The 19,673-nt window shown below is 41.2% G+C and overlaps 1 protein-coding gene across 1 annotated transcript in view; it reads left to right on the top strand.

Annotated features, from left to right (window-relative positions):
- Window positions 1-19,673, top strand: part of LOC141468464 (uncharacterized) — a 198,983-nt gene that overhangs the window by 103,056 nt on the left and 76,254 nt on the right. The window contains exon 5 of the mRNA XM_074153557.1: window positions 5,591-5,713. Within this exon, the coding sequence (XP_074009658.1) occupies window positions 5,591-5,713 (123 nt within the window). The remainder of the gene's footprint in view (window positions 1-5,590; window positions 5,714-19,673) is intronic.

The raw sequence follows: 19,673 nt of genomic DNA, 5'->3' as shown, positions 1-19,673 counted from the left end.
TTGGTTGCAGACCATCTGGCCCATAATTTTAAAAAGCAGTGTCTAAAACCATAAGTAAGTTAAGGAGCTACCTATTCACTGGATCTTTAGCACTTTTAAAAAAATTGAATCAATTTAGATCTCTAAATGAGAAGTTGCTGGGTGCGCATTTTGATTTGCAGACACTTGCCTATAACACCTCCTTGTAAAAACAAATTGTAATACAGTCCCATATATATTCTTTTGTTCTTGTACCAGGCACTCAGATTTATTAAGGTACACATATAGGTGCCTTTAAGTTGCACATTATAAACTATATTTAGGCTTTGATTCTAACCTTTATGAGGGTTTTGTACTTGAAAGTATTTGAGTTGTGTTTTCCGAGTTAGGAATTTCCATCTCTAAGTTGCTAATATAGTCAATATAATCTGCCGGTGCCTGTTAGAGTAATCAAACCTCTTAGATAAAGATATTTAACATTTATATTCTGAAAATCAGGCCATCTTCATTACAGTCTTCAGAAGAAAAATCCCGACTGGGAAGAAGTGTTACTAGTGAAATGCTGTCTCCTCCTAAATAAATACGTTCTCGTTACTTTGACCCCTAATTGAAGCACGGTGTCTTAGCCTAACACTTTTAAACTAATCAAAATAACCTCCCCTCTGTGTGATGGTGGGCTTTGTTCCTGTGGTATTGCAATAACAATGTGAATGATTTTACAGATTTTATTCCGCTTCAGTGATTTATTACAAGTCCAGCGAGCTCTGACATGCACTGAAGTCAGCGCCTTACGGGTCAGAGCACGGGTTAGCCCCGAAGGCTGGTCACTGAAACGGCAAGTTTGCATGTGGTTGCATTTGATAAATAAAGTTGTTGCTCGTATGCAGCTGATAAATACAGAAACTTTGGAAAATAAGTTTTACATAGTGGGCTGCAGTTATGAGATTCCCTTTGTTATCTTAAAAATGAATTTTTATGTTAATACCTATCGCATAAACTTGTTACACAGGTAAAATATGCTTAAAATGCTTTAACCTGTAGGCGGTGGGTTAGCTGATGTGCCCTATAGGTCTAAACATACAAATCATGGCCAAAATTAACTGGTGATTCCCTCCGTTGTTTTCCTGCTGCAGTACAATGGCCTCTCCTTCTCTCTCGTGCTGGGTGCAGATTCTTTCTCCTTCCCCGGTCCTGCCGTCAGGGCAAGCGCCAGCCCATCCTAGTGTGTAAAGATGCTAAATTCAGCTCCATGCCAAGGATCTGCGGAGCTGCAGCCCTCACCAGTAGCTCAGCAGGAGTGTGTGGAGGAGACTTCTGTCCTAATGTTCTGCTTTCCAGCAGAAAACTGATTTTTTAAAATTTTTTAAATTTTTTTTTTTCTTCATCTGCTTGCTACGTTTAAGAGCTAGTAATAGTGCAGGACACTTCTGTTAGATTTAAAATTGGAATTACCTATAAAAAACACTTTGTCCAGTGTCTGCTTTTATATAAAGAAGTTTTCATTTATCTGTTGGAAATCTGAAATCGCTTAGACTTGCATAAAAACTTGGTGAAGGGTTGTTTTCCCTGGAGCCGGGGATGTCTCTGACTTGCTCTGCTCTGTGATATTTTCAGGCAGGGAGTGAGAAGCATTAAACAAGAATACAGGAGTAAAGGGATCGGAATCAGTCCTTCTTCATTTAGCATAAACCTCCTAGGCATACTTAATTGGGGAAAGGTGGTCAGTTTTATGGAAAAAAAGGCATGCTTCCCTACGTATCAAATATTTATGAAATTTTTAGGTAAAAAAAACCAAACCTTTTCACATAGTGCAGTTCTATAATTCCACATGTGCAGGAAGTGTGGGACAGAGGCACACATCTACAATCCATATTTTTGAATACTAGTGGATTTAAAATAACGCTGTGGATTTTTTTTTCCACACGTTGTACGCAGATCGCGTATAAAGTCAACATCAAGTTAATCTAGATGAAAGTTTTTCACTTTTTTTAATTTCCTTAAGACTTCACGTGGCAGGATTGAACGCTCACATAGAGTATGTCCCGCGGATAATGTTTTTGTGTTGCAGTGTTGGCTCTATAAATAAATGTGAAGCATTGCAGTAGCAAACATCCCATTTGTTGGGTTTTTTTTGAAGCGCCTACAGCATGTCATTACAGATGGATTGATAGTCTTGATAACATTGAACTTTTGTCAGACCGAACTTGGCAGACTTGTTACTTGTCAGAAATTTTCTGTCATTTTTCTTGCTATTCAAAAGGCAAATATATTTGCAACCTTGAATGACATTGAATATGGAAAGCAGACAGAAATTTATCATTTGACAGAATTGTTTTTATTGTGTTTTTTTTTTTTTTTCCCTTTTTTTACAGTGGCAAAGCTGTAATCGGATTTTAAAATTCTGACTACTCTGTGTTTTAGGAATATACAACAGCTGATTGCGGCTTATAAGAGCTTTTTAAAAATGTAAAACACGTTCTTTATCACTTCACGTTCAGATCATTTATTTTTCTGCTTCTTGGACTGAGGCAACATCTGACCTTTTTTACTGGGTTGTACAAAACAACTTGGCAGGGTACAGGCGGTGGAGAAGGTCTTGTACAGGAGACAGTGCAGCGAAGGATGCAGATGCTTAGAGAGCAAATATTCATAACACTGAGGTTAAAAATAGTGCAGTTTATGCCTAGTGAGCATATTCCTTCAAATGTGAGTGCTTTCTAATAGGTGTAAAGCTGTATCAAAAAGCTTTATTTTGGTGTCTTAAAATAAACTGTAATTTAATTTCTGAGTTATGATGATTAGTTTCAAGTATTTGTTTTAAAAAGACATATGAATGAAACGTCAGGTTTTCCGCACATAATAGAAAAAGCAGTAGATTTCTGGTGTAAAAAGCAGCGAAGAAATGGAGGAAAACATTTCATGAAAGGTTGAAAACAAGTATTGAGGCAGAGACAAGGAAGTCCTGGACAGAGCATTAAGAAGGCCGAGGGCTGGGAGAAGATGGTGAGGGTATCAGTCATGTAGCATCAATACTTCGGCAGGGGGGGCAAAATTCCTAGGTGGACCATGGCATTTTATGCCGAACGAGAAAGAAAAAAGCTTTCTGATTGCTAATAGAAACACGCTGCAATCAAAAGGAAAAACATTCTATACATTAGTATGCAATAGCACTATACACTTCCGAATGTATTATACCCTAGTGAAATCAAGAGGATAATCATTAGCTCCTTAGCTGGAAAGGTTTCCTTCCAATATTTCGGTTCAAAATACAGACACTGGTGTTAATAAATTGGGCTGCGTGTTGTAGACCCCGTCACTTAGCCAATATGTTATGCCAGGAGGCCATGTGGCATTGTAGGTCCTAAACACAGTGTAGAAGACTAAAGCAGTTCTTCCCATTATTTTGTTGTTTTTTTTTTTAAAAAAAAAAAAAAAGAAAAAAAGAAAAAGAGCAAGAGATTTTATTAGTTTTCAATACTGTTAGTATAAATAGAAGTCGAAGCTGTGGAGCAGGGTTATTATGTGGCTCATTACTGTTTATTACCACAAGGCACATCAAGATGTCTGCTACTTAGAGGGAGTAAATCATTTGGAACATGCCTGTTTTGTCGATCTTCTGCACGATGCTCGGCGCGAGTGTGTCTTCTTCCAGCGCTTTGAGGAATATGTCTAAAATCTGTCGCTTGTCATATGTTCTCCCCGTCTCTTGCTGAAGAGAAGTGAACAGACGAATGTCTTATTTTGGTACGATTTGTTTTTGCATTTTGGAGCAAGAGGGAGTGTTTTTCTTCAGAAAAGTTTCTGTCTAAATTGTGTTCGTATGAAATCCGGAGAAGTGCCTTGACTTCACGCAAGTTAGGATCTCTTTTGTTGGTTAGCTCTGAGATAAATGATTTTTATACATTATATATATATATATATAGCTTGCCTGTGTTTTTCAGTATCACTGAGGACAAAGAATGTTTTGTTGTGTCAGACATTACACTGAATTTAGACCCATAGTGAAATGGGGTGGGTTTCGTGAGTTTGTGCCTCCTCAGCTGCACTTTAGTAAATGTTAGCATTTCATGATACGATTTTCTTTTAGCTGTTCAATAGTCTGAAATCTCCCCAAAAATTTCTTTTAACCTCTGGTTTTTAGCCAGGATCAGAAATAAGCTAGTAACGTTGAGCTCAAGCTCATCGAAGCACTAACAAACCTCGGTAAATCTCTAGACTTTAACAGCTAGAGATTGAAAGGCTCTCGTCTCTCTTGTGTGAATGTGGAATTCCTTCCTTTTTTTTTGATTTGTCTTTACAGTGCTTTGTATTTCTTTTGACTGGAGTCTAATTAGAAGTTTCTTAAAAAGCTGCATTTCCCCATCGGGGATGCAGAGTGCTGCTAATATCAAGTAACTGCCTGCGATTTTAACAGTCATAACGATGCTTATCTTCTGCTGCATAATCTTCCTCCTCCTGCTTTTCTTGCCTGAATGTAGTGTGTGATCTCTCCCTGTGCCAAAGGCCTTGAGGATCGGAGATCTGTCACCTGCATCCTCATGCCAGGCTTTGAGAACATGGTGTGTCCCCTTAGCCCTGGCTTTCCCCCTACCAACATGCCGAGGAGGTTGGCTCTGCCGGCAAGTCAGGACAAGACATTTGCCAAAAAATTGGGACAAAGACACCCACAGCCCGTTATTGTTACGCAGGTTCGTTGCTGTCCCTGCTTGCCCCTGCACTGATGAATTACGTGTCTGTGTGATATTAGCACTTCAGAGAGAGCGAAGCAAGCAAGAAAGCATTGCTCAAGTACGCGTTCCAGAATACATGAAATCAGCGCAGCAAATACCTGCTGGTTTTGTTATATTTACTGTCCCATTTGACAAATTTTCTAGTTTGGAAATATTTCCATACCATCTGTTGTCTCTGATCCTGTTCAACAGAGCAGCATTACCGGTCTGACGATTTCAGTCACATTTCTTCAGAAATTCTTGTGCAGGGTATATAAAAGCAAATGTCTTCACTATTGATTTTTCTCTACCATTGGCTAGTCTATTTATTTATTTATTTATGTGGCTCTTTAACGTTCTTCATTTATAATGTACAGATCTTTACCTAATTTTTCCTATTCAAAATCACGCAGGCAAGCACTAACTTGATTGGGTGAATGAGTAAGATGTGTAGCTATTAGTGCACGTACATCTGAAAGGAAAGAAGGATCTCAATTGACCTACCATCTTTCAGAGGTTATCTCGGCCATGACTGCTGGAAGCATACACAAATGAGCTGGTGGAAAGGACAGTACAAAGATAGTTCCTGATCTTGCTGCACAGAAGTGGGAAGTTGGCAAGTTGGGTAGAGCCTGCAGCTGGAGCTGGGTGGATGCTGCCGCTTACCTTGAGCAGAAGAGGGCGAGGAACATTCCCACTATCGCACCTCTTGGTTGAGTTGGGGGGCACAGCAACGTGGCTGAGGGCCACTGCTGCAGCACTTACCTTCAGGGTCCTTAGCTGTACGTCTCAGTAATTTTTTCACTCTATCAAATCAGAATCGTAGAAAATTGTCCTCAAATGACCAGGTAATGTGGTCAATGCCCACTCTTGACTCACCACTTAATGCTTTCTCCCGACAGACATAAATGAGTGCACCACTGAGAATGGTGGCTGTCATGACCAGTGCTGTAATACCATTGGCAGCTACCACTGCAAATGTCCAGCTGGCCAGAAACTGGAGGAAGATGGAAAATCCTGTGGAGGTAATGTTTTGTACTGTGTCTCACTGCTATTAAGAAATCAGAGAAGACATTGGAAAGGAAAAGGAAATGTTGGCTTTTTTCTGGAGCCAGCTGAAGAGCGTATACTCAGAGTTGTCAGGAGTGCAGATCTTCTCATGTCTGGATTATGAAGATGTAACTGTAAGAACACTTCAAAGGGTTGGGGTTTTGTTCTCTTTTTTTGAAAAAATGTTATCACTTAACCTGGATTGGCTATGCCATGTTCTGATTATGGAATTTCCATCATCAATTTAAAAACCTGAAGAAAGTGTATATGTTTGATAACGTTTCATCTGTCTCTAAAACAAAATGGTTCTTATCAGAAAATACACATACATTTTTGCATTTCAATCACAATTCCACAGCTAGAGATTAGCCAAATAAAAAAAGGATTTAAAACCGCATGCTACGTAAACCCATTTGCCATCTTCCTAAGGGAAATACAAGTCTAGTCAGTGCATTATGGGGTAAAATTTGTTCTTATGCCAAAGCTTGACTTTGTGCAGAAGCAAAACATCGCATAAGCTTATGTCAGAACACATAATGACTTCTCAAAGATGCACTGGTAAACACAGAGTGGGTGTAAACAAGCCCATCTCATCTGCTGACCTACAGTCACTACATTTGTCGCATCATCAGATGCAAAAGGTAGAGGAGATTAGGCGTAAAGTAGCCAAGGTGTACTGTGTGGCAGGTCAGAGCGGTTCCTTCTTCTGGAGCTTGCCTCCAATACAGGTAATGAACGTTCGCTGCCGTATGATCTCGTGTGCGCTGGCTGGGTGCCTGGACTGCACCCTCGATTGCATTTCATTGCTGCAGTAAGTGTATCGTTGACGGTTTTTGATTATCTCAAGATGAACGGTGCTAGGTAGGTTTTCGTGAACTGTATTACCAACTTTTCACAAGAAACGATCTTTTCCGGCTTTTCCTGTTGCATAGTATCTCACAAATACCCTTACTCCAGGAATTCATTTTACCATTGTCTTCAGCTTCTTTCTTAAGGTTTCTGCAAAGCAATGTATTTCTTGGCGGTATTCATATGCTTTATCCTAACTTTATAATTTATTTTGCTGCACTCTTTTTTCACTAGAAGGTGGTAGAATTATTTTCCACAGCAACCTATCACTTGATATCCAAGTTGACAGTGCAAATAAGCTGTAGATGGTTATTTTATTTTGATTGAAGTTTTTCATTATGGTCCTCCAGGTTTTCATTTTGGCCTTTTGAGAGCTCAAACAGAAACACTATTGACGACTCACAGGTTCCTGCTACTTCACTTCAGCCTATCTCTCTTACCTCTTTTGGGGACTGGTTGGTATATGTCATAAACCAATGTATGGGTCTGTATGTTGATGACTACTTACTGCTTTTAGATCCATGTAAAAGTTGTCCAAAAACTAAGTTTTTGAAAGCAGGGGTCCTACTCATTGTAGTCCGAAGTTGCTTAGCATGCAAGAGTTCTGTTTCCTTTAAAACAGTTGAATTAGTGTTCTTTCTGCACGATTCTTCTATTCTTAAAATATACTTTAAATTCTAGTATTTTGACGTTCTTTAAAAAACTCAAACAGAGCCAAAGATATTTGATTCTTATACTATATACTATCTAACCAGGAATTACAGGAGAACATTAGTATTAGCTGTTTTGAAGCTGTTTTTGGAAATCTTCAGGCAAAAATGGAAACTTACTATAAACTGGAAAAGCTCAAGTCATAGAACAAAGTGAATGTAACAGTAACGCTAATTACACCTAAACTTTGGTGGAGGTGGTAGTGATGATGAGCGTATGGCTATCCTGACTTGCAAGAAGGCCAACTTCAGCCAACTTCTAGCCATCCGATGTTAAATATAAGTAACTTCGTGGTTGGTTATTACAGAAGGGAAAAGTGAGCTTCCAAACAGAACTGCATGTGCTGCTGGAAGGTGTTTGTCTTTCAGGACCCGACACTGAACTGGTGTTTTATTGATGCCTCTGTGTTGCTCAAAGGGGTCATTTTGCAGATGAGAGCAAAACAGCTTCTCATTCAGGTTCGCCAGCGTTTTTGGAGGAATAAGGCTTTTAGTTGTTCCGGGTAGTTAAATTCCTTCTTTCTTTATAGCATCATTGTGCTTTATGTTACCCCTTAGTCTAAACTGGAGCGTTAAATAGATGTGTACTATTGTTCTGCTCCCATTATCTGTCTCATGGTTGGTTTTATTTCACTGGTGACTGAAATGATCGATTGGTGTACAGTTTTTTTTATAAGCCAAGGTACAAATAAGGTGTATCGTTAACAAAGCACCATGGAAGCAGTACAGATTTTATTCAGTAAGTCATTATTAGTGCAAAGATTGATCTTGTTTTTCAGAAACAAAATGGAACATCCTTCTGACAAAAAGAAAAGATGTTGTCAGGAAATAACTACTGGTTTTTTTTTTTTCAATATGATTTTAGCCATTTCTAGCTGTTTAATGCTAAGAAAGGAGAATCGGATAAAAATTTACTAATCCAACAACATAATGAAGGGTACTGCTGATTTGGTCAATAATAGCTGGGGGGTTTGTGAGCAATGTTCGGAGACTCAAGGGCCTAATTTCACAGCTAGAATGAGCTGGGGATGCTGAGCATCTTGATCTTCAGGGGCGTCAAAGGTGTCTGCAAGACACAAGGCTCCATGAATGTGAACAAGACAACAGCCGAGATAATAACAGGTAAGATAATCTTAAAATAAGCTATTACTATCAGCATTAACTAAACCTTGCCTTTCTGGGGTGGTTCTGCAGCTGGTTAGAGCCATGTGGGGAAGGGGATGGAGCAGCATAGCCTGGGACATCCCACCCTGTGGGCTCCATACTCATTCCCAGGCCTGTGAGGATCTTTTCTAACTCGCTTATGGCAGGATATGTCATTCAGAGTTACTTCGCTTCATTGAGGGATGCTTACATCAAGAGGCAAGTTGTAGTCAGGTGAAGGCATGTGCATCTGTATAGAAATGCCAGCCAGCGCGGTGAACTGATTAGCCTTTCAAAACTAATTATCTACATGTTGTACTGCAGATTTTACTCTCTGGTGTTCACGGACAGAACTTCAGTTTTCTTATCTGACAGGGAAATATTTTCTGGCAGATAGTCGCATAGGCTTTACAGATTTTGACAGAAAGCTCATGCTTACCTCTCGCTCTTCATGTGTCTGATGGAAGGTAGTGATGAGAAAGGATTTGGATTTAAATCACTGCACAAATAATGCAACAAATTAATATTTGATATTTATTAGGATATGACTGTCAGCCTGATTCTGTGCCCTATGCATCTGTACCAGCGTTCAGCATTTCGGGGGCAGTCTGGTTAGCAGCCGTGGGTGGATTTGCTCAGAAAGCTGTATCTTGGTCTGAGTAAGGGAGAGGAAATGTGTGTGTGTGTCTGTGCACGCACAAATCAGCTTTTCCTTTGGGCAATACCTCCCGACTTGTTAAGCAGAGGTACCACTGACTCCTTATGTGATACTCTGCGAGGCGCACAGATATTCTCATTTTATATTTTATGCTAATGCAAAACGATTCTACTGAAACATCACAGAAAGCAGAAATTATATTTTCCAAACACAAATACCATTTTAAAACTCAGTTATTGGCACAAGTCCAGACCTGTAGGAGATGCTGAGGCTACAGCTACAAAAGCGCGTTTTCACACATGAATAAGCTCCAGAAGTCAAATTAAAAAAGGTCGCAACCTTGTGTTAACCTTCTTTGATAAACTGTCATTTCGTATTTATGTTACCGTGCTCTGCCAAGGCAACTGAAGGAAGTTAGAGACAAATGAAGTCCTATGATTAGCTGTTGATGAAAAGAAGCTTTTATTTTACTGATTAGAGTAATATTGCAATCACCGCAACCCCGTCCCCGGGGGTTTCGGTCACACCTCGGAGCCCTGGCAGGTCTCCTGCCCTTTGCCAGAGGGACTTTTGGAGCGGCTGTGTTGCGAGCCAGTGTGTGACTTTCCAAGGCCACCGCTGTTTACCCCAGTAATGTAATTGTCACCGGTGTCACTGATTTAGCCTGATCCCAAGTCGGATGAGAACTCTCCAAACACTGTTGACACAGAAGAGTTAACAGCTGGGCTAAAGAAATACTGAAGGATTTGTCTAAGAGAAAGAAAGTGTTTATTAAAATGACCTCAGCATTTATTTAGTCTGTAAGGTCTGAAGTGTCAATCATAACTTATTCTTGTCAACCTCTGCTTTTGTCAAAGAGAACAAACATGCTAATTCTGCATTTGCACTGTTTTCCTTGCTCAACAAATCAATGCACCAGGCTTTTTCCATGCCCGGTGAAAAAAAATGAAGAACATAATACCATGCACCTCTAGGGAAATGCCAAGGAGCTTTTTCACTTATTTATTTATTTTTTAACAGAACAGGAGAAATTAGTCCACTGGAGGGATTCAGGATGCTTTTGCATTGTCTTATTTCAGAAAGTTGCCTTTGACTCATAAGGCTACAGCATGCTGTGACACAGAGTTATTTTCAGGAACACTTCAAGAGAAGGAGAATAAGGAAAATAAATTGTATTTTACAAAAAGAAAAATATAGCAGTTCTGATTACAGGTGCAACAAGTAGCAACAAGAATAGAACAACAGAATCATAGAATCATCTAGATTGGGAGGGACCTTTAAGATCGAGTCCAACTGTTAACCTAACGCTGCCAAAGCCACCACTAAACCATGTCCCTCAGCACCACATCTGCCTGGCTTTTAAATACCTCCAGGGATGGTGACTCGATCCCTTCCCTGGGTAGGCCATTCCAAAGCTTAATTACCCTTTCAGTGTAAAAGTTTTTTCTAATATCCAATCTGAATCTCCTCTGGTGCAACTTGAGGCCATTTCCTCTTGTCCTATCGCCTGTGACTTGGGAGAAGAGACTAGCCCCCACCTTGCTACACCCTCCTTTCAGGTAGCTGTAGAGAGATAAGGTCTCCCCTCAGCCTCCTTTTCTCCAGGCTGAACAACCCCAGCTCCCTCAGCTGTTCCTCATGACTTATTCTCCAGACCCCTCACCAGTTCCGTTGCCCTTCTCTGGACACACTCTAGCACCTCAATGTCTTTCTTGTCATGAAGGACCCAAAATGGACACAGTACTCCAGGTGGGGCCTCACCAGTGCCCAGTACAAGGGGATAATTGCTGCCCTAGTCCTGCTGGCCACACTGTTCCTGATACAGGCCAGGATGCTGTTGGTCTTCTTGGCCACCTGGGCACACTGCTGGCTCATATTCAGCCGGCTGTCAACCAGCAGCCCTGGAGGTCCTTTTCTGATGGGCAGCAGCTCTTAAAGCTAAGCCAGAAAGCTACCAGGTATTTAATTTTCAAAATATAAGAAAGCTGTGAAGCAATCTGTCAGAAGGCAAAGAATAAACATTTTCTTCTCTATTAGTTTGTACATCCAGAATACTGGTAGATGTCTGATCACTTGAAGTTAATTTAACAAGAAGCAATACCTGGTTTTACATTTAAATATAGTTTCTTTATCGTTGCTCCTACCTGTCAAATCAGTGTCTTCAGTCACAAATAAAAAACGTAAATACTACTTTTGATTTCAGATCCCAGCTGATAAAAACCCAGGGTTCCCTTACTGCTCTTAAAAAGGGAAATATGTTAACCAAGATTAAGGATTAATTGTGCATTTTAAACACTGTTTTAGCATTATGCAGTCAGACTTCTATGGTTTTCTGGAGACTATGGAATTTAGGCAGGGGAATTTGTGTGGGGTTTGTGCATGGCTGCAGAGAAGATCCAGGTAGAAACGATCCTAAGACATTCATAGCTATATTTGCAAACCTTATTGGGAATTTAATTTTATTTCTGCTCCTGAGGAATTCTTTTGGAAATTCCCAATTCTCATTTTTAAGCATTTGTCTTAATGAAGGAAACGAAGGCTGGAGGTCGTTTGTCTGACCTTTCTTAGGCGCTGCATTTGGAGCCAGCGGGGATCGATAGCTGCGAGAAGCTGTTGCACTCTCCTGGGCAAATGGCATCATCTTTCTGCATTTGTCTCTTCCTGGTAGTACTACAGCAAAAAATGTGCTCAAAATAAGTAGTAAAAATTACAACATATTTATAGTAAAGGTAACATTAACTGTTATTGGACTTTTCACTGAATTTTTAGAGTTGGAAGGGACCATAAAGATCATCTAGTCCAGCTCCCCTGCTGAAGCAGGATTGCCCAGAGCATGTCAGAGCATGTTACTCAGGACTGCATCCAGGCGGGTCTTGAAAATCTCCAGAGAAGGGGACTCCACACCCTCCCTGGGCAGCCTGTTCCAGGGCTCTGGCACTCTCACCGTAAAGAAGTTTTTTCTCATATTTGAGTGGAACCTCCTATGTTCCATCTTGTGCCCGTTGCCCCTCGTCCTCTCACTGGCAACCACTGAAAAGAGTCTGGCTCTCTCCTCCTTCAACCCACCCTTCAGATACTTATAAGCATTGATAAGGTCTCCCCTCAGCCTTCTCTTCTCCAGGCTAAAGAGCCCCAGCTCTCTCAGCCTTTCTTCATAAGGGAGATGCTCCAATCCTTGAATCATCCTCATTGCCCTTCGCTGGACTCTCTCCAGTAGTTCCCTATCCCTCTTGAATTGGGGAGCCCGGAACTGGATGCAGTATTCCAGTTGTGGCCTCACCAGTGCAGAGCAGAGGGGGAGAATGACTTCCCTTGACCTACTGGCCACACTTTTCCCTATGCAGCCCAGGATTCCATTGGCCTTCCCGGCCACAAGAGCACACTGCTTGCTCATTGTCATTTTTCTGTGTACCAGGACCCCCAGATCTTTCTCTTCAGAACTTGACTCCAGAAATTTTAATTTTAAAATTAATTACCTGAATCCTGATGAATGGGAAGCCCAAGGCAGGCAGGAACCTGGGGTGAATGTTGGTGGGCTCCTTTCAGGCTCACAGTGACTGTCAGCAGGTAGTGAATGCCACGGGTGGGTTTGGTCAGTCCCCTCTCATTTTGTGAGCCCTCCCAAGCCTAATCCACTCAATGACACGCTGGGGACACACAAACCTTTTCAATCATATTAAAATGTATCTTGTACTAAACTCAGCAAAATCACAGTCATTTTGGGTCTGACCTGTGTCTCTTCAGTCAGGGAAGGGTAGACACATCACTCGGACCAGAAAAGATACTTCCAACCTATTTTTTTGAGCACTTACATGGCAGTCTTAACTGAGAAGAGCATCTGAAGCTCTGATGGTTGATTTATTTTTGAATTTTAATTGCACTTGTTTAGATTTTTCCTGATTCATGCTTGACTATTGCTAAAGTCTCCCCGCTCCTCTCTCACTCGCTGAACAAGGACGGCTGTGAACTAAACCACAGAATTTCTCACATCTGATATCCCTCAGGGCAAATGAACTAACAGTTGTGACAGCTTCCTCCAAAGTGAATATTGCCATTGAAGAGTGAGCTCGTTTATCCTGGATGCGTGTTTTCATTGATTGGAGCTGAGGACAGGCACAGTCAGTTTTCAGTCACTTTTTAAGCAGAAGTTTTATGCAGACCAGGTGGGTAGAAAAGGCTGGTGTCAAGAGCAATATCCTAATCTGAGGCTCCAAACCAACAGCTGAAGGCGTCCTACCTGCAGCCTTGGCTCTCTGGACAGACTGGGGCTACTTATATTTCAAGAATTCAATGATTACTTCAAGATAATCTTGGTAAATCTCTTTTTTCCATAGAGGAAAGATCACTTCTTTTGGTGTATAGATTTTTTTCTCTCTGAATGCTTAATTCAACTGCAGGGTTTTAATAACAGCCTTTTGCATAAAAAAACCCGATGCAACTGGCAGTTTAATTTTAAGGTTATTTAAGGATTACACAGGGTTGGGTGTAGCACAGCATATCAGCATGTCATACGTTTCCTGCAGCCCATCTTCTGCTGTGTTCCAAAGCAGTGTGTTTCTTAAAAAGCATAGTATTATTCATAAACCACAGAAAACTGGCACCCCCTTCTGCATTTCAGTTATCGGATGAATTATTGATCACTGACCTGACACGGACCGAAAGGGAAAAAATTGGGTTTGGATGTCACAGGCCTCCCAGGTAACAACAAAGAAGGAGTCCCATCTCTACAGCATCTGCTGGTCTGGTCCATATGGCGCTTGAAAGCTCACCGTGCGTCACAGCTGATTATAGACTCGGCACATGGGCTGCTTCCCCAAGGCTTCCAGCTCCCCTCTCTTCCTCCGGGATCTGAAAAGCCTCACATGGGCTCTACCAGCTGGAAGGAAATACTAAGTAGGAACCGTAACTTGCTATTATCTTTGGAAAGGAGCGGTTGCCTGAAGTGCGGGGAGAATGACAGTCATCCCCTTCACGCTTTCTCTGCATGTGTCTCCAGCTCTTGCAATTGTAAATTTGTGCAGAAAGTTGAGGGCTTGAGCAAACAAACTGCCCTGGAAAGTTTTTTTTTTGTCCTAATTGCTCGATGCATAAAGCTTTATTGATCAGCTTTTGACAATGAAAACATTTCAGGTTTGGAAATATTACAGTATTTGCTGCACCAGTCAGGGATTTAATATGGTTTAATTAATGCAAGGGTTTTGAATAGTTAGATGAAAAGCACTGTGTAACTATATGAAAAGACTATTATTGTCCAGACAAAATATAATATTTAGAAATAATATGACAAAAATGATAGACTGCAGTACAAATATGTTTTGAGATATTTCCAGGGCTCTGATTAGTTTATATTAGCTAGTTTCTAGCATTTATGACTACCTCTGAAAGGCAGGTTATGGAGAATGTTAACATTCCACTGGGCTGATTGACAATAATTAGTTTATTTTAAAAGAAAGGAAAGAAGCACGGTATTGTTGCAGCTGACTAATGTGAATTAAAAGCTAGGTAATCTTTTCCGCAATTACAGAGATACAATGACTGCCGTTGTCAGAGAAGAAAATACACTCGTACTTTTAAGAATCATTGTGTAGGAGGAGCTTTGCAAGCCTGAAATTGAAGCTCTGGTCGTGGTCTCCAAAATTACCCTTAGTAGTAATTTTATGCAGAAGCAAGACTTCTGAATACTTAAATTATAGCTTGTTTGTAGCAAGGTATTTACCAGCAAATGTAAGCATCTTATAAACAGCACATGAGTCATCTTGGTGTTCGTTTTGAGCACATCAAAAATGTAAATTGCAACTGAATTACTCTTGTGTAGAGAGGCAAGGCTTAGAAACCTTCAATTCGTACTTTAAATGGAAAGTATGAGAGGAAAAATGTGCATGTTTGCCTTTCAGTGGAGAGTATTGTGCAAGGTAACTACTGCTTTTTCTATAGCTTTGCCTACAGGCTACGTAAACAAGGACTAACAGCAGATACAGAGATAGAAAGAAGTACAACTCCTGAGTGGTGTTTATATTCCTCTTTAGAATACCAGTCTTCACTGGAACAACTGATAGAAATCCCATTTTTTATTGAAATGCCTGTGGATTTTACAAGCCATCTGATATACCCTTAAAAAGCTTTAAAACAATTTGTGATAAAATCTAAACCAAACAGAAATCTGTGAGCTTCTCTGTTCAAAGCATTGGCCCAAAGGAAGCGATCCAGACATGACTGTCAGCGAGATAGCAACTGCTGGGAGGGCTGCAGTTCGTTATTAAAAGATCAGTAGTTTGATCGACATCATATTGGATTACTCATACTTCAATTACATGAGTACCTGGGGGCTTTAACTGGGATTTATTAGAAGACCAACTTGAAATGAACCTGCCGTTGATGCATACCAGGTCTTTGAAAGACCCACCTGACTACCTTGTTAACAGTTCCTGCCCCAAAAGAGATTCAATGTCAGCCAAGGAGTTCAAAAACAACTAATAAAATTGGAGCAATCGAGTGATTAATTTGATGTAATTTTAAATCTCAGTAAGCGGGTAGAAGGGGGGTGGGGGGTGGAATGAAAAAAAGAGTCTTCTGTGCCTGGTGACATCATTCATTAGGATCCTGTTCTGGAAGTTGGTATGGACAGATCTGGGATGTGTTAATGGCACTTCTCCTTGTGGATGAGTCTCTGCAGAGTCACGGCTAACATATGTCATCAGGAAGCAGAGCAAGAAAATCTGTGTAACATGCTGTCTTTTGCTTGCTGGTGATTTATGTTGCAGGTGGGCCTGGAGTTGATAGCTCCAGTGGGGGATCGATGCTTGTGGAGGCTTCTTGTGGCACCATGTGAACTTAGGCTGTAGAGCAATGTCGGTGAGCCACTTTTTACAGAAACAGAGTGGATTGTGTTGTGGTCTCGTCTAGGTGAGATTGGCAGTGAGATGGAGCTTGGTGGCTGGGTGGTGTCTTTTCCCTCCTTGTTCTCCTAGTCCCACACAGTGACAGCATTGCACGTGTTTCACGTGTTGAACGACACAGTTCTGACTGGTGATTGCTCTACCCAAAACAATTATTCCCAAGATTGGCTTATGTTCCAGTCACTTTGCAAGACAACTCTATCCATGTGATGTCTAAAAGCTTTTTACCAACCCAAGTAGGACATTTGTCACAAATAGCATTCATGTTTCCGACCAGCAGAGTATATGTACTGTAAGCAGGAAACATCGGATTATGAAGGTATTTGCATGATTATAATTTTCTTTTGCATATTTTACCTACTGTGTGTGGAAAAGACATTTCTCTATGCATCCTACTGTAGTAAAGACACTTACTGAGCTCAGCAAGTGGGCATTAATATTGCTGCTAACAAAAACCAGATGTTCTCATCAGATCAGTCATTTCCCTTTTTTTATTCCATAACTGTTTTTTCAAACTGTTGTATCCTGCCGAGAGAAGATGCTGATGGCCCAACGTGTAAATGTCTTCAGAACGTCTCAGATCTGAATCTGCGCAAGGAGTTTGGGCTGTATCATGCTGTTGCTTATTAAGTACATCTCCTCGTAGAGTTCCTTTCCTCCTTTGCCACCCTCCCATCTCCCAGCATGGCCTAACTGAATTGTGCTGAGGAACTGTATTTAAAAATTGATAGCCCCATAACAAATTTGCCTTCTGCTATTATGCCCCACGTCAGAGAAACTCTCAGGAGTGCTGTGGTGAAGCTGCTGATGCTAGTGATCTCAAAGCCTCTTTCCTAAGCAGAAATTCCACAAAACTTTAATTATTGTGTTTCAGCCCACACTGCTGTGGTGCACAGACAAAACGTCCTCTTCCAACTTCCCCAGTTACAGCCGGTACATTCACTTCTTTTCTACCAGAAACTAAAATTAATCACGGAATTGTCAGAGTTGGAAGGGACCTCTAGAGATCATCTAGTCCAACTCCCCTGCTAAAGCAGGGTTGCCCAGAGCACATCACTCAGGACTGCATCCAGGCGGGTCTTGAAAATCTCCAGAGAAGGGGACTCCACGACCTCCCTGGGCAGCCTGTTCCAGGGCTCTGCCACCCTCACCAGAAAGAAGTTTTTCCTCATATTTGAATGGAACTTCCTATGTTCCAGCTTGTGCCTGTTGCCCCTTGTCCTGTCACTGGAAACTGCTGAAAAGAGTCCAGCTCCATCCTCCTTCAACCCACCCTTCAGGTACTTGTAAACATAGATAAGGTCTCCCCTCAGCCTTCTCTTCTCCAGGCTAAAGAGCCCCATCTCTTTGAGCCTTTCCTCGTAAGGGAGATGCTCCAATCCCTTAATCATCTTTGTTGCGCTACGTTGGACTCTCTCCAGTAATTCCCTGTCTCTCTTGAACTGGGGAGCCCAGAATTGGATGCAGTATTCCCGTTGTGGCCTCACCAGTGCAGAGTAGAGGGGGAGAATGACCTCCCTCGACCTACTGGCCACACTCTTCCCTATGCAGCCCGGGATTCCATTGGCCCTCTTGGCCACAAGGGCACATTGCTGGCTCATGGAAAGTTTGCTATCCACCAGGACTCCCAGATCCTTCTCCTCAGTAGTGCTTCCCAGAAGATCCATCCCTTAATGAAGCTGTTTTCTTCAGTATATAAACATTTTTAAAGATCGTTAAGTTACACGTTTGACTGGATTGTCGTTCTTCAGATTGTATTCCCTTGTTATTTCATGTGGTCATTCACTTATCCTGGCACCAGTTTTCCATGGAGAGTCTGTGTCCTGCCGTGTGGGTTTCATATTGATGTCAACTGGAGTCATCAACTGCATGCAGTTGCCAAAATATCTATTAATACCAGTCTTCCTTTTTCACTTTACAGCTGAGATGCTGTGTACTATCGTGAGATTCAGAAATGGGTTGTTCTTTTTTGTTTTAAAGACTGAAAGTGGAGAAAAATGTACAGATCTTGTTTGTGAAAAGATGGGGAAAAGTATTTATTCACGGCTGTGTGAAAACGTCACGGTGTTGTCTGAAGTCGGTTCAGGAAATTATCGTGTTCCTTACTTTAATTCTATACCCTGATTTTCTTGCAAATTTTCTGGCCCCAATAATTGCTAAAAACTCATATATATATATATATGTCTCCATGTGTATATTTAATAAAGAATGCCTTGAAACTCTAATTAGAGCTGCTTGACTCCAAAGCAGTTTACATATCACAGGCTTACACAGCTATCAAACAGATGCTTCTCTTTTTTTTCATTCAACTGACATTTTCATTTTCTCTGCATATTTTGAGGACTGAGCAGTGATGTGTTTTGACTCCTGAGGCTACAGACGATATCAAAATGAGGATTAGAAATGAAGCTTTACCTGTCAATTAAGTTGTTAAGCTTGTCCTCCACAGCGTCTACACTTTCAAATGGCCTGTTTATTGAATTTGAAATAGTTTTCATTCTTGACCTTGTTTAAATTGAATGGACAGTTCTAATTATAATCTTCAGAGTTTTTCAGCTGCAACATATGGTTTGCATATAGAGTTGTGGATGAGGGGCTCTTGTCAGTTTATTGAGCTAAACCACTGTTAAATATCTTGGATAGATTGGCATGTCAGGCCTTGAAAGTAAGCAGAAAACTGGCAGTACGGATATTGGCCATTTTTGTCTTTTCGCATCACTCTGTCCAGGTGATCTGGTCTTGAGGGGCAGCTGAGAAATGAACTGTGATTACAGGATCCAGTCATTGGTGAGCAGCAAGTCACCACTTTCAATGGTTGCAATATGCCCGTCTTTACATGAAAGCAATATAAAGACAGAAAAAAAAAAAAAAGAAAAAAAAAAAAGTCTTGGAGCATCTTTTTCCCTGATGCTTTCCTCTCCTGTCCCAACAATCATAGCATCATAGAATGATTCTACAGAAGGGACCTTAAAGATCATCAAGTTCCAACCCCGCTGCCCTGGACAGGGACACCTCCCTCTAGACAATAAATTCAAATTACTAAGATCTTTGGCAAATCAATGTTGTTCTTTCAAATCATGTATGGCCCCCACTAACAGGGTTGCGTGACATCTCACAGCAATTTATTCATGTATTTATTCTCTAATAAGGCCAGTGACAGATCAGGAAATTAAATCCAGGACTTTAAGACTTGGTCAGGTGGATTGTTCAGTGCTTATAGATGTCTTTCTCCCCAAAAGCGATTGCTGGTGCTGAGCCTGGCCCCTGGGGCTATAGGGCACCAGGCACATGTGCTGGAAGAAGCTTTCTGCCTTTCCTCCACGCTTTTCCCCCAAACAGCCAGACCTCCAAGATGCCTCTGGCCCCTTCCCTCCTTGAAAACAGTCATCAGGAAATGCAGCTCCCTTCAAATCCTGGTCGTAAATATTTTTTTTGTACTGTACAAAAAGCTGTGGGTGTTTTTTTTTAATGCCATCGATTTTTCAATAATCAGAGAACTTGGAGAGCCTGTTTCTGTGCATGGCTAATTGGACAGCCCTGCCGAAATAGTTGCCAGTTAAAGCTGCTTTGTCCTTAATCCTGGGCAAAGAAGAAACATAGTGGAAAACTCACTGCCTAACAAGGGTCCTCTTTCATTGTGGAGTCGGTGTGCAGGGACTAAATTGGGTAAGGAATCTCT

This window comes from Numenius arquata, chromosome 9 (assembly GCF_964106895.1).
Source record: "Numenius arquata chromosome 9, bNumArq3.hap1.1, whole genome shotgun sequence".
NCBI classification, from domain to species: Eukaryota; Metazoa; Chordata; class Aves; order Charadriiformes; family Scolopacidae; genus Numenius; species Numenius arquata.
This window is presented reverse-complemented; position numbering and strand designations above follow the sequence as displayed.